This window comes from Malurus melanocephalus, unplaced genomic scaffold (genome assembly GCF_030028575.1).
Source record: "Malurus melanocephalus ecotype Western Australia unplaced genomic scaffold, MMel_1.1 scaffold_353, whole genome shotgun sequence".
Classification (NCBI taxonomy): Eukaryota; Metazoa; Chordata; class Aves; order Passeriformes; family Maluridae; genus Malurus; species Malurus melanocephalus.
The window spans coordinates 263,211-279,356 of record NW_026623585.1 but is presented as its reverse complement, the minus strand read 5'-3'; the positions used below and the strand labels follow the sequence as shown (position 1 = coordinate 279,356).

Here is a 16,146-nt window from a genome sequence, read left to right as displayed (position 1 = left end):
ACTTTTTTTCTAGAAAATATTTAGTTCAAGTATAGGCCTATCACAGCAAAAATTGTTTAGATCTGAAAAAAAAAGTCCTGAAGTTGTGTAACTAACTTTTCAGGGYCCAGATGGAACAGAGTTCTTTTTGGCTCAAGAATCACCAGTGGAARTGTTCTGACGTAACAACTGAAACTAACAGCAGGTGCTTTTATTAGATGGCAACATGTTTATAAAATGCAGAATTGCTTCARTAAGTCAGTTAAAAAAAGGTATCGAGGCATATGACTAAGGTTAGAGCTGGGAAATGCAGCCAATGGCTGGAGAAGGAACTGGCCAGAGCTTTACCAGATTTGGGAAGTTCTTTTCTCATCCCAGTGACCCAAGGCCATGCTGCTGCCTCCTGAAGGGTACAGCACAAATTCCAGTCCTCTCTTCAGCTCTTACAAGGAGAAAGGGAAACACAAGTGACAGCCACCACACATGGCTGCAGTTCCTTTGAGGAACGGGAATAGTCAAAGCAGCTTAAATGTCCTCTGCAGAGTCCTGTGAAACCCTTCTGCAACCTTGTGCTGATAGCAAACATCTGAGTTATTCAGTCAAGCCACTTCTGAAATTAGTCTTGATTGATGAGTCAGCATAGAGGGTGATTAGAACAGAGGAAGACAACTGAATGTAGGGAAAAAAATGAAAATGACATCAAGCTTGCTAAATATGTATTGTTTATTAAGGCTTGTATTCTCCTAGAGGAAAAAGTTAATCTGATGCTGTCCATTACTCCTTACAGGCAGTAACAGTCCAGAGACAGAGTTATACGTTCTAAATACAAGTCTAAATGATACAGATTAAACTTTATTTAAATTGGAGGTCCTTTTGGAGTAAATAGTATTCAGAAGATACTTGCTTTCTAATATAGTAAAAGATCCTCTACAATAAACACGTGCAGATTCAGTGTGCTAGAGCAGCGGACATGAGCACCATTTCCATGCTTAACTGGAACTCCAGTTGGTGACAGGTTCTCCGACGGTCCCCTCACTCCACAAAAACATGACAGCAAATTCAATTTCTTAAAACAGGTTTTTTTACTCATCCAACAGAAAAAAAAATTAGACATACACACTGTCAATTTTAAACATCTGAGGCATAATCCATCATATTATCCGTACTATYAGTTCCTACGTTAAAGCTCAGCATTATTGGTATAAAAACTTTAAATGGCATTAGGATGGGGGAGGGTGGGAGAGAGTAATGAAGGGAAGGATTAAAAATGATCTGCAATTAACTAATAACACCTGAAAGCTGAAACAGGTTTAAACACATTGTTTAAAACCCCTGCAATGTCGATAGCATCACATTATTATTTAATTAAGCTACAAAAACCGTAAAGCAGAATTATGGCTGAGAGAAAGCGTCTCGCTCACCCTCGGCAGGATATGGAATAACAGATGCACACTGAAGCACTGGTTAACAGAATGTGAAAGGGAAATATTTTCCAGAGAAACAATTCCACTGACAATTTGATTTTCTACTAGACAGAAAAAACCAACATGGCGCATCAGCAGTTTTAAAAGAGTAATTGTACAGATAAATAAAGAGGCAGAGCAGCTGCACAAAGTGATCAGAAATTTAGGGGTTTTTTTTCATTTCAAAATTCTGAAGTGCAGTATCTTCAGAGGATTTTTTTAAATGACAAAAAAATCAATGCATGGTTTCTTACTTCTGCCATGGAGAAAAAGGGGTTGGGAGGAGGATAAAGGAAGATTTGTCATGTATTCTCCATAATCTCTATATCTGGCTAGGAACACAATTCGTGCCAAAATAAAGTCTTTGGGAAGCACTGACACTTTAGTATGCTCATGTATAGGTCCACATTAGGTTAATATAACTGTTTACCAACTTAAAAAAATAAAAACAGACACACCTTTATTAATGATTTCTACAGAATTTTACATAGAAAAAAGATACAAATTAATGCAGATCCACCTGGGCAAAAATAAACTACAATGTACTTAAAGATGCAACAACTTAATTTCCCCTGCACGAGAAGATATATTGGAGCTGAAAGCTTTAGTTTGTCCTGATGCCAGGATACAGCACCAGTTATACTTAATTTTGTTTCTCATAGTCGAATTTAATATCAGTTCTAGTATATATATCAAACTGTATATGTTTATTCTTATTGTTTGTTTCGATTCTGACGTTCCTGCAAAGAGAAAAAAGTTAAGATTTTAGTCAAACGAACAAGCAAGAAGTTTTTAGTAGTTTAACAGCACTAACGTGATCCCAGATAATTATACAATTAAAACAATGCTGCTACATTTTATAAATATATTGATCATACCAAACAAACCCAATGACTTAATGTTTTTAAGTTGAGCCTTAAGAGGAACATCTGGATGAATAACAGCAGTCCCTTCAAACCAACAGCAGCTGAGGGTCACAGAAAAGAGAAAGGTATGAAGTATCAACAGTCCTAAGGAGAAACAGGATCTGCAATATTCTACTTTCTGGATTATTTTAGCTACTGCAGTAGTAGCACAACCAATACACGAGCAGAAAGCAGATGGCAGATTAGTGAACTCCACAGAACTGGTCTAATTTTGAAGCACTCAAATGACTTTGGAGTTTAGTCAYATTCAGTAAAAGCAGGGATTTGAGCTGTCTAGAAATTCTGTCCCTAATTCTTCCTATCTGTTCAACTATTCTGGGAAGCACTGGGAAATACTTGAGGGTAAGGRAAAAAAATAGGTAAAAGAAATGTTATGTACTTTTATATGGTCTGATAAAACCTAACATGGCTGGGTTGAACAACCCAAGGGTGTCCCCAAGTGCTCCAGCACAGCAACTAGGGGGGTCTTTGAGCCATTTTGCAAAGTTTCTGCTAATCACAAATACTGGAAACAAAGGTCACCCATGGGATACAGCCCCTGGGGCTGCCTACAGGTGAGCTTCATGTCAGCGACCTTGTGCTCTCCCAGCAGCACAGGGCTCATACAGACACCCTGAGCAGTGCCCCAGCACAGCAGGGCCCTTGTTCACTCAGCGTTTCAGGAGCCCCACAAGTGCAGAAGCTGCCACAASAGCAGGACAAAACCAGGCAGCAGTGTCTCCAGTCCTGTGCACTCTCCAGCTAAGGCACCACTGCAGACTGGACAGAAAGGGCTCAGCCTTCCCCATTTTTGCAGTTTAAGTGCAGAACTGGCAAGGAAAGACTTGACTCCGTACTTAAAATGCATCAACATGGCACCAAATTCTATTCCAAACAAGGACATTTTGAACCAGCCCAAGTATGACCAACAGCCAACTCCTAAACTAACACCTTCAGGTTTTGTTTTGTGCTATCAATCTGTACAAAGTTCATCATGGAATTGTTTCTGTTGTGATGTAAAGCTTATTTGCAATACACCAACCATTATAAGTGTAACAGAYTGCATCTGCTGCTTCAGCTGGTCACAGCATAAAAATTAGAAAATATTTTTAAAAACAAAATATATTGATCTCTGTCTCCAGGCAGAATATTAGYATTTCAATTTTCTTAATAAAACAAAGTCCAGCATGAATTCTTAATCCATGATTTAAGACAGAAGTAAGAGACAGCAAAGTTGTTTTACCAAATCAACAAAGCAGACTGTTTAAAGTGGTAGAATTTACAAAAATCTATATTCCTCCTGTCTTTTAATTCTTGACTATGATGAATTATCACTGAAAGCCTTTCTTAATGGAACACTGTCAGAACATTAGACGTTGTTCTTAATAAAGAGAGCTTACGTCTGCTTGACATTTCAAACAAAAGGTGGTTAAAAAGTATCTAGAACTGAATCAAAYCAACTCCATTTTCAGACTTCCAAAAAAGTAATTGTTTCATCCTATTTCCATGGTGGCACATCCCCTTTACTGCCCTACCATGTTCATGCACCCATTCTTTCCCACTGCCACCTCATATAACTTATTTTTCATTTTCTGTGCATCATCCACTGATTTTCCTAATTCCACTTTCTTTCAAAATGAAAGGTTTCCATTCTCATGGACTAGCCCCACATAAACACAGGCAGGCTAGCACCTGAGACTTCCACCTGGTACCTAGAATGGTTTCTGCTCATGGCATCCAGAAACTCAGTTCAGACTCTGTAATTCAGTAAAAAGTGCTCTTTAYTGAGCAAGTTCCCAAGCAGTTCCTCCTACCTTGCTTTTTGCTTTCTGTCTTGGGGACTAATCTGAGTCTTCCTCTTTACAAATGTCTGAAACCACATAAACTGATGCAACAATTCTTCGTGCTCTCGAGCATGGCTGCTTTTTAGAAGCTCTAACTCTCAAATTCTCTTCCTTACTGCTATTTAGCACTACTGCAAGCAAGAACAGTTTTGTAAGCAACTAAAAAAGCTGTGCTCATTTTGGTTCTGATGATCCAGAGCCTTCAGTTTCTCTTCTCCAGTGGAATACTCTTGATATTTCACAGAAGAGCTCCAGCTGCATACTTGTCCTTCATCACACTAATCTGTATGGTCTTCAGACAGGGAAAATGGKTTTCCACAAAACTTGCAGAAATTTCCATCTTGGAGACACTCATCCCTGTTAAACTTCTTTTCTCTTCACCTCGGCTAAAGTAGCTTCAACTTTCCTACTAAACTTTGTTAAAGTCAGTGGGATCAAAGCATTCATCCTCAGACATAAAAATATAAATGTTATCTCAGGAACACAGTAATAATCTTAAAATATGCATCTTAACTAAATCTTTGGAGAAAGGAAAATATTCCATCCTTTAAAGGTCTGTCAGTGAGTGTGTTCACAGAAAGCTCACTAAAAGGAATCACACAGTGTTAAGAGAAAATGCACCAGCCAACACTTTTTCAGTATTTAATCACCTAAAGGAGAACTGGTAATCCTGGTGATTCAGGAGCTTTCTAGACTGTGCAGCTCTGCCAACACAACACCAAGGTGTACACCCTGGAACAGCTGAGTGGCTTGACCAAATCAGAGGTGACAGCACAGCAAACCAGCAGAGGAACTGGGACCATCTGCTTTGGTGCAGATCTGGAAGACTGAGCTGCTGACAGCTCATCTGTCACCTGTAAAGCACTGAGATCTGCAACATGTTTATTGTCTTTACATGCTTTTAACCTTGGAACACAACTTTGTTAAGACTCTGAGGGCATGCTTTTAGTGAATATTAATAACTAATGCCACATTATACTCTATYTTCTTTTAAAAGAAGCCCTCTCACATGTCACAACTTTTTTACAATTTTCAGAGCGTGATCTTTAATGACAGAAGTAGCTCTTTGTGGGYACTGTAGCAGCTCTGGAAGTGACTGAAAAAGGCTGTGAGGGTCAGGTAAGAATTCACGTCACTCACTGTTTTCAGTGKTTTTTTACTATTTCATTCCAGATCCCAATACTCTTCTATTACTTAAGCCAAGTCTGGTGACCCAGAACCTGAGAGGGGAGTATCTCAGTACAACAAACCAAAAGCTGGACTTAGACCCCAGCATGACCAAATCCTCTCTCAGTTCTAGAGAGATACCTTCTTTCAGCAATGCTGCAACMGTGATGAATCTTTGGCACTTGAATGAATTTCATCCAGCATGATACCTGCCAAAGCCTCACTGGATGATTTGGCAGTGACACAGGGGCTCCTACATCAGTTAACTCAGCAGCACACGCTGGAGCTGGCTCTGCACACAGCAGCCATGGAAATGTTGGTTAGCAACAAACTGGAACCATCTAAAGAACTGAAATGCCAGTGGCATGCCCTGCACAGATTACATTATTATTCTCAACTAAATATGTCYGTGTATAAATGAAATTGTATCATTCAACCTCTCCTCGTACAGTTTTTTAAGAATTCTGGCTCTTTGTAATCACAACAGCAGTGAAATGAAAGCACAGAATTTCAACAATTTTACAGCTAAACGAGAGYATAATGAGTTAAACCCAGCAATCTGAAAATCAATTAAGATGGCACATATACAAGAAACTATCTGAAAAWGTCAATTAAGTCATAAAATACTTTAACTGGCAATAAGATTCTTTGAAAATTACTGTCATAGGAAGATTAATTTTGTTAACAGGAAGGTTTGAACTTCAACAGCAAAAACTTCTTAACAGTAAGAACTTTAAGTGTGTGTAGATACTGTAAAAAAACCCAAAAAACAAAAGAAACACCACTTCTGGTGATCAGCTGAACTTCTAAAATTCATTCTGTCAATGGAGGGGAAAAGTAGTGACTTTCMAGACAAGTTTTATAGAGTGCAACCTGACAAGCAGCATCTTATTTTTCATTCCTTCATTGCTGATCTGCTTTAGCTCTCTAGCACTATCTATTACCTTCCTTACTTTTATGTCCCTTTGTAGTGGTTTCTAAGCTATTCAGAGGAATCTAAGAAATATTAAATTACACTTTATAGTTTATTTTATAAATGTGTAATAGAAACCAGAGCCTCAGTTTTAAATGAGGAAGGAAAACGCAATATTTTGAAAAACTGATCCTCTTACAAACAAAGCAGTGGCCTGGGTTAGAATATTTTTGAGCAGATAGTGGGAATTAGTTGTTTAATAAATCAACCCAAAATGAGATCAGCTYAACAACTGAACACCAGCCCTCTTGAGATCCCAGAAAGCACAGGAATTCTGGTGTTTGTGCCATCAGTGGTGTTTGTGCCATCAATTCCTCAGATCAGTGAGTTATCTGTGCAAGAGTAGATCTATTATCACTTTCCCTGTGCTCTCACTTCTTAAATACCCACATTTCTCCCCTCCAGCCTTGGCAGCAAAGCACAGGGAGACTCAGCATCRAAAACCCAAAACAATCACAACCCCTTACACCATAGACACTGGACAGAGGAACCCAGGCTGCTTCACTTTGTCAAAATTCTCTCCTACATAAGGGAAAACCTCGCCAAGATACAGGCTGCATTAAATATTGAATTGCTAATTATCTGCAGAAGGAATGAAGTGTTAAAGGCCTTTAGGTTTTACCTTGTGGAACCCCACCGGGAGTACACAAGAAAAATTTCCAATTTTAAGCTGTCCTTCCCTGCTGTGCTGAGGTCAGCTATGCACTTCTATCATGGCCAGGAAAAGTTCAGCCACAAAGTTTTGAAGACACTGAACTCCTCACATAATGAAGACAGTTTAAAGCAATTTTATCTACACTTTTAAATGGCAATTGAAACTTTTAAATGGCAATTTTAAAATTTAAGCTAAAGGAACATGCATTAAGTCTYTGCTTTAAAAACATCCTGAAACAAGTGTGAGCTGCACTAAACTAAACCAGMCTGTCAAACAAATGCTGTATTTGCAATGCTGTACAAAAAAAGGYCTATGAAACACTATCAAACACCAAGTAAATTTAAGTGTTACTTCAGTAGTAACTACACCTCCTGACACCTATTATTTTGTCAGGCCATTACTTCTAGACTGCCTAATTAGAGAAAGGCATTCTTAAAACTGAGGTCRTGGGATGGAGAGGGACAGAGCTCCCTTGTGATAGACTTAGAGCTGTGAAAGTGTATGGAAATTTTTACTGCACTCTCCCAGTTACTACCCAGACTTCTCTTACTATGTCTTCACTCAAAACTTCAAGAATTAGTAGACAGACTAAACCTGGGAACTGAAAACCTTTATTTATCCAAATARTACATGTGACTTCAGCAGCATAAATGTACTCTTTCTAGCACTATTCCAGCAATATTATGTAACTCTTTCTTTTCCAGAGAGATAAACTGAATAAACAAAATCAGGTTTCTTATTCTTAAAGGTTATGTACAAATTTCAAATACCAGTACAGGTATCAATTTTGATAGCCCAGTTCAAGTCAAACAGTGTTAAAATACCTCATATTTAAGGCAAAAAAACTTAAAGTGACAATCACTGGCAGAACCCAATTCTGTAACAGAAACTATTTTCTATTAACCATTTTAAGATTAAAAAAAAAATCAAACTCCAATAAACTGGACATAAAGTCCTTTACCTGCATTACTGCTCAGCTTTCTGCTTTGAAACTCATTGACTTGTGAAACTTTCACAGACAAATACGCATCAGATTTGTGTTGTTAAACACAMAAGAAACCATCAAGTTGAGATGTATTAAAAGCATTTCAAATTCCTACTTACATTTTTGCACCATAGCAGCCTTCACATTTCATTTTCCCCATATCTGTGTATAAAATAAATTTTTTAATACGTTTACCTTCCGCACCACCTCCTCCTCTTCCTGGCGCTTTTCATAATGAGAAAAGTCATCAAAGATGGAGGTCGTGTGCTTGTAAGTAGCAATAATTTTAAGCACTTGTTTTGCTTTTTCTAAGGGCACCTCCTGTGTATCACGGGAGTTTGTAACGGGTTTGTTGTCATTGTTCTCCAGCCTGATGTGTCGCAGTTGGTTGTTGGGCACATCCTTCACAAAGATCCACTTGACATCAAATTTCCCCTTCCACTTGTCCTGAGACCAGACACCTGCACTGGTGCCATAGTCCACAGGTGATTTCATCTCTGCTACTCCACAGAAGTGTCCACTGCCATTGACACTGAACAGCAAATACACGGGGCCCTTGCTGTTCATGGAGCGAAAAGCGCTGTCCAGGCGTTTGTTGCCGTGTTCCGTACTACACCAAATAGAATATTTAATGGAACGATGAATATCATCCTCGGAATAGCTCTTTATTATGAACACACGTCCATTTTTAAGGTTCCATTCGAAATCTTTAGGGTTATAGCTGTGAGCAGCTTTCAGTTTTTCAAGGACAGGATGGGACTCACCGCTTGGAACGGGGTTGGGCTGGGTGCTGCCAGCCGAGTTGGTGTCATTCCCAGTTCCTCCACTTTGGCCAAAAGCTGCATTTCTGTTGCGAGGAGCTACCCAGCGATTTTGGGGTGGCTGCTGAGGGGTCTGATACTGTGGCTGAGTCAATGGAGGAGGCTGAGTTGGAACAGGCTGAACAATTGGTTGCTGTGGCTGTGGAACAGACTGAGGAGAAGGTATCTGTTGGGGGGCAGGAACTTTTGCCACAGGACCCTTATTGTCCCAAGTACCTATGTCCATGTTATGCTTTATAGGGGGAGGAGGTAACGCTCCTCCAATTACAGGTCCAGATTTTGTTTTCATTTTAGGCTGTGGTTTTGCAGGCTTGCTGGCAATAGCAGCCCAAGAGGTCGGTTTAGATACTGGCAAGTTTACATTAGATCCACCATTCCCAGAGAGGGCACCTGTCATCCCAGCACTGTTAACAACAGAACCTACTGTTTTCACCGCAGAAGTTGTAACATCTCCACCAATCTTAAGTCCAACCATTCCCTGTTCAATACTGTTCATTCCAGGAGCTTTATTTAATGTATCATTATGAAATCCTGTTTGTCCATCCACAATGGTTCCTCCAAGGGAACTGGGTGGGTAGCTGTAACTGCTCCCATATGCTGAGCTTTGGGTCTGCTGTCCTTGGGATCCACTTGTTCCCCAAGCTGAGAAGGCAGGATTTTCAGGGAAAAAGTTAAACCGGTGCTGATAGATATTATTTCCCAGACCCCCAGGCTGTCCAAAAACGGCATCGTGCATAAAATGATGATCCCCATTACTGAGCTGTCCATATGTGGTGAGATAAGGGATAGGAGGATCTCCTCCTGTAGACCATGGTGCTTCACTGAGAGAATAGGGGAACCCAATAGATGGTGGATAATAACTGGACAGATAAGGATCAGTCATTGATGGATAGCTACTGTTCTGTTAAAGAGAAAAAAAGTCACCAGATAAATAAACCCTTCATTCATAAAGACCCACAACACTGTTCAACACCAAACAGAAAAGACCACTAGAGACAAGGTGATGTAATTTCTAACGACAGAGCTTAGTTCCCATTCCAAGAAGGACTCAGGGTTAAAATGCAGTAYCTGGGCATTTATAATATCCCAGGACTAGTGGCTCACACAGTGACTGGAGATTTTGAAACCATGTAATCTTACATTACTAAAGGTTATTTTGTAGCCAACATCCCAAATTATTGCAAGGAACTTACCTAACTATATTTTGTAGCTCACAGAACTAAGGAAATGTAGAATTTGTCAATTGCTACATGGGAGAAGCTTTAGACTATAAATTACCTTAATATCACAATACATATAACGTATTATTACAATCCTCATTATGGAGTTGTTTTGAGAGAACAACAATCCCCAACAAGAAAAACACACCTCAAGCAGCAAAACATACACAGGCTACTTCTGACACACAGCAGCACAGTGAGAGAACACAAAACAAATGCCAAGTTTGCTATAGGTAAGTGCTACAAACTGAAATTAAGGTGACTGGTGCACCAGAGACAAATCTGTGCCAAGATGGCATATGACACAGGCCATCCAAACTGCTGGAAAAAGACTGCAGCCTTTTGCATAAGTCTTCTCCTTGCTCAGTGGTAAAGATACAACTGCAGGAGTGTTTCAGACTGTCCTTCCAAACAGGACATCTCGCCCACTCATGAAATAAGAGACCAAACAGTTATAAACCAGCAGATCCCCACTGAAATTTCCTCCCCTTCAACTGTTTCTGATACCAAGCTGAGAAGCCTTTCCTTCCACTAACACCTGATTTTGAARCATTACATGTGATTCTCATATTCACCAATGCAAAAGAACAAAGGCAGGATATTCTTAAGTAGGTTTTATTCCTCTTCAAACAAACTTGAAGTGCATATATTGGAGACCTTCCAAAGTGACACTCTAACTGTAATTACCAGAGAGGGGGTGGGAAGGTCAACATCTCCTGTTAATGAGTCAAACAGTAGCTCGCCTTTCCTTACTCATAAAGACTATTTTAAGAAGAGGAACTCTTCTTTCAAACTGTTAGATTTCAAACTTGGTTAAAAAATATATCTGCAAAACAAGCAAAACTGCACCAGAACTTCAGTCATTTTTCCAAAAATCAGATTATTTTTCAGCTTTCAAAAAAAATTAGTAAAATCCCTTCCTTGCTGAAGATAAGCCTAATATCCAACTGATACAAGAATCATTTTTACTGCTCATTTTTCAATGACCTCTYTTCTATGACATCCAAACCCAGAGTAATTCAATATCCTTATGTTTCATACACAGAATGATACCACAATATGCCTCCAAGACTTCCATACACTATTGCAAACACTTCTGAGATTTAAACAGACTAAATCCAATGTTATTGATTCAAAAGAAATGATCTTTGCCACTGTTCATGCTGCATTTATTTACACACAAATTCTATCACTAACAAGAGGYGCAAAAATCACCTTCATATGAGATGATCCTCTAAAATACACTGGATTTTCTGAGTGACCCAAGCTAAAGTAATCAATATTTAGCATAAAACCCAATTTGTCTGAAATACTTTGCTGTGTGTTTTATTTTAAAATTAGTTTAAGAAAAAAWGAAAAATAAATGCAAGTGAAARGGAGGAAACAAGATCTCTGAGATACGTATGCTCATATATTCTACAAATTTAAAATATAAGACCAAAAAGAGTAAGCGCAGAGAAAAGCATATTGTCTTAGAAATATTTATACTAAAGKATTTTAGATAATTCCTGCAGCTGTCATCTCCTCACACAGCTTGTAAAGTCACCACAAGGATTCTAACAAGATTAAAGGAAAGTTTCAGCRGCCATCCTTACCAAACATTCAATCTATTTTGACTGGCTTTATGCCAGAGTGTGTAAAAGAAACCCTGACAGAAGTTCTTCCCTGCAACAGCAGAACATTCATTTCAATAAACTTATCCTTGACCTTTGTGCACCCTTCCATATTTGTTTTATTTAAAAAAACTCAAACAAAAACAACAACCCAAYMGTTCTGTAAATTAGGAAAGAATCTYCTTTCCCCYAAAGTATGCTAYGTASTAGTGATTCCCTGTTCCACAAGAATAATCTCTTGGTTCTGAACGACTTTACAGGAGGATGCTTTTCTTGCTGAGTGTAAATCTGTACATGAAAAGTCGAGTTGACTAGTTCCCTTTGCGCTTTAAAATACTTTTAGTGAGCTTTAAATAAAAAATTATCACATCTCTGCATGAACTACTGCTGCTGGGACCCCAGAAYTTCTATGCAAAGAAAAGAAGGTACCACTCAGGCTCAGTTTTCAACAGAAGGATGGAAGGAAGTAATATTTTATTTGATTTCATAGCCTCAWTTTAAGCACTAATTAGTATTTTTAAATGATGAAATGAACACAATATTACTAACCTACATCTGACTTTTGATGTCAAATATATTGTTGTGGGAGCTGGGGCTTAAATTTCTCAAGGTTTTTTTTTTTAATCCAGTTGGTTTCAAATTTTTTTTTTCCAAGTCATCTGTACAGTAATTTTTAAGGGCTGAATAAATCTGACTGGATAACTGGATAATAAGGCTTTGTTCAGCAACATGGTTGTCTTCAGTACAAAATCTCACAGTCCTAATTAATGCTACTGTCACTTTCCACTTAAAATTGTAAGAGGACCTACACAATTATTTCTTGTGCCATGCCAATTTTTCACTGCAGCATAAATAAATTGGTCAATGGAGCTACACTTTCATAAAGAAAACTTTTATTATAATTATGGAAATTCTAACAGCCATAGCACTTTTTCTACTTAAACCTAATAACAGGACTTGTTGACAGCAAAAAYGAATTTCCTAGAATTAAACTATAATAGGTGGGTTTATTTTTTCTATGTGAACACTCAGTGTATTTCACATTAGAAAAAACAACTTGGTTTTAAGTAATTGAAAGTTACATACAAATGTGATGAAGCAGAATTTGAAACAATTAGAAGAAGGTGAAAACCTCAATTTCTTTAAAAATTAATTTTGCATTAAAAATAAAAATGTTACTTCCTTTTTGCCTCATAAAGGCTTTTATACCTTCTACAGCATGTTAACTCCAGCAGAGGAAATGCTTCCCATKAAATCATTTTAACTCTACAAGTCTGGAGAACATATCTGTGGTGCAAGCAAGCTCAGTGATGTCATCTGACAGCTTCAGGCTGAATTATAAATTCCCTTTTTAAAATGTAACACTTAGCCTTTCCATCATGTACTTCTGGTGTTTCTCTCTGAAACAGGTATTTTATACTTGTGAATGAAAACTTTTTGCTTCTCCAGTTTCTATACATTTTGTTCCCCTTAAAGATTTGAATGTGAAATCAAAAAATACTTCARACTATACTTCCAATTATAATGGTATTTCAGTCATGGATGCTGCTTTAATGTATATTATGACAAGAGTTTACATTACTGTACCTTACTCTTAACTCACACACTTTTAATTCTTAAGATATTTCAGAGAACATGAAAGAACAACAATATGTGCTGAAGTGTAAAAAAAGCACATGGGACAACTCTACAAATGACCAAGAGAGCATCCAACCCAACCCTCAACTACARTAGTTCTAGAATTATTTATATAATAGAAATCAGGAGATTCCAAAAGCAGAATTTTCAGACTTCCACGTGCAACCTGTCTATCAAAGAACTGTAAGATCAGTTTGTCAGTCCAGCCACACCAATAACCTGCAAGGGGAAGAGGAATTGGCTCCAACTCCTTGGAGCATTAACTTCATTTTCACTTGTGGCCATCTGGAGATGCAGAGCAATATTAGCTTTGGGAACACAAATGCTGGTTGTATCACCAAGTAACACAATATGCTGTCATTCCTTTTTCCATTTCTATTTAAGGCATTTGCTCCCTCCACACAATCCTATGAATGAAGTGCCAACAGCATGCCTAAGGAAAAAAAAAAAGTAAGTTAAAAATACACTAACCTGATTTGACTGCCCRGAAAGGTAAGGTTCAAAATCGTTGTCATGAACTGTGTCCTTCTGATGTAACGAACCATTTTGTACTACAAAAAAAGGTTACAGAACATTATAACACCAGCAGCAGCATTTCAGGAATGAGTTCCACCCTATGCTACTTTATGAAAAGCCATTATTTCTTTTTCAAACCATGAAGACTCATAAAAATGCCAAGGGATGACATTTCCCACCCCCCCCCCCAGATGGTTTCTCTTTATATTACTGATTTAAAACAAAGTTTGAGTAAATAAAAAAAAAACCAAAGTAATTACAAACTCTAGAGTTAAGAGTGAGTAAACAACTCACGTGACTTAACTCCAAACAAAAAATAATTATTGAGAACASTTTTGTGAAAAAAGATTGGGAAACAACATCTATTGTTCTGGCCCATAATTAGAACACTCAAACTCACAGTTCTCCCAGCGTGTGTTATTCACTGCTTAAGCTGACTAAAATAAGATGAGGTGAGGTTACATTTAATTACAAAATGATGACTGCTAAATGCTTTGGTATCCCGATATTTTCAGGAAAACTTAAGTTTCAACATTCTAATCTGTAAAATAAAGGTATCTGCCATAAAGTCCTACTTCAGCATAAAAGAATGTCTGAGAAATATTCAAAACCCATTACTGAATAATATACAAACCCAAAACTGCTACTAGGTCCCATCAAATAATTTCCTGTTTGTTTTAAATTAAAAAAAAAACAAGGTCAAATACACAATGTGATAGTTGCTGGTTTTACCTATTTCATAGAAGTGCATAACTAACTCAAACGCTACACCAAATAAAGTGTTTAGCAATCAAGTTTGGAAATTTAGCAGAATATTTCTGCGAAGTTTATTAGGGGGAGTAGAGGTAAAAGAGTGCTTACAAACACAGGAAATGGTGTAAAACYTTTTGCAACTAGAAGGAGCTGGATTTTCAAGACAGGTTAAAATCTATTAAAAAGCATTTWTGAGTTGAGTATTGTTATTTTCTAAGCCTTAACAGTTACACACTTGTTAGCAATCACAATAAGAATGAGCGTTACTTTTTTAGATGACTTGTTTTCAAGTTTAACTCCAAAGGAAGCAGAAGAGTTATAAAAGAGCCTATTATCTCATCAGAAGTTAACCATCATTTAAATTCCCTAAACTATTAAATTTATGGGCTTAAGTAAATATCACAGCCAAGAGCAGAGCAGCAACACAACTGCTTTCACAGAGAGTGTGCAAAAGAATGTAAAAATATATCTATTGTACAGGGATAKCCTCGTGACTTTATGTAGCAATCTGCTTCATCTAAATGAGGAGCATTATTTAGTACCAACACACAGTCCTTCCCACGGCAAATCCAGCAGCATTAAGTGGGATGCAGGCAAGCTCAGATGAATGGCAGTCGATGTTATTTTTGAAACAAAGCACATATTCCTTCATTCCCAGATGTTTTCCACACAGAGTAAGGGCGATACATTTCTGCTCACCTACAGGTACCTGTGTAATTTATCTGTTACAGTAACAATGTAAGCGAYCAGATCTCAGCATGACTCTCACCTTTATTATCCTGTCCTTTCGGTCTCTGGGAAGCCACAGCACGTGATCAAGAGAGGAAAAAAAGAAAAGGGAAATAAAAAAGTTAATTTTAGAAAAACGCTTACATTGTCATAGTCACTGCAAACCATACGGCTTCTAAGAACGGGAAACAGACTCATAAAAATGGCCAGCAGCATCTGAAGGTTTGGAACGGGGTTGGAGCAGCGTGTTCCACGTATCACTCAGCACCGGCCTTCCCGAGAAATGGCCCCGGCTCCGGGGAGGAGGCGGGAACGTGCTGTGCCCACGGGGGAAGTTAAGGAGAACGATGGAGGTCTAAAGCAGCCGACGGGGAGAARAAAAGCCTCGTGGGGCCTGCCAGCCGCAGGCCCGGGAATCCCCCCGCCCACGGGCCGCCCCGCCACTCACTCACCTGAGGGTCAACGCTTGTGGCAGACATAATTCATACACAGGGCCGCCGTGGTTCAGCAGAGAGCGCCGGGGGACGAGGCAGGGCCGCTCGGCGCGGCACGGAGCTCCGGGGCCTGGCGGAGGGGCGGCGGCGGCGCCTCCTCTCCCCTCAGGCGGCGGCCGGGCGGGGAAGGGGCCGGGGCCGAGGGGGAGGGAAAGGGGCCGCCTGGCGCTTCCTCGGGACGCCTCCTGGCGGGACGGCGGTGCGGGCGGCGGTGGCGCGGCTCAGCCGTGGCGCTGCCCGTTGCGGTGCCGGCCCGGTCTCTCACATGCCCGCGGGCCGGGCCTGGGGCCGCAGCGAGCGGGGCAGCGGCGGCCGCCGACTCCAATGGCGGCGGGCGCCGGGCTACGGTGACGTCAGCGCCGAGCGCGCGCGGGGCGCGCCGGGAGCGCAC

At 39.5% G+C, this 16,146-nt stretch overlaps 1 protein-coding gene across 2 annotated transcripts; it reads right to left on the bottom strand.

Moving 5' to 3' along the window:
* Positions 1–684: 684 nt before the first annotated feature.
* Positions 685–16,100, bottom strand: YTHDF1 (YTH N6-methyladenosine RNA binding protein F1). 2 transcript variants are annotated; one of them, XM_057378300.1, is made up of 5 exons: positions 15,714–16,100; positions 15,302–15,326; positions 13,735–13,814; positions 8,091–9,693; positions 685–2,182 (listed from the first exon to the last, which is right to left on the bottom strand). In XM_057378300.1, the coding sequence occupies exons 1-4, from the start codon at positions 15,738–15,740 to the stop codon at positions 8,119–8,121; spliced, it is 1,707 nt and encodes a 568-aa protein (XP_057234283.1). In that variant the 5' UTR covers positions 15,741–16,100; the 3' UTR covers positions 685–2,182; positions 8,091–8,118. The 2 variants fall into 2 exon arrangements, with proteins under 2 accessions (XP_057234283.1, XP_057234284.1); XM_057378301.1 differs by having other exon boundaries at positions 8,167–9,693; positions 15,714–16,099.
* Between the last annotated feature and the right edge of the window lie 46 nt (positions 16,101–16,146).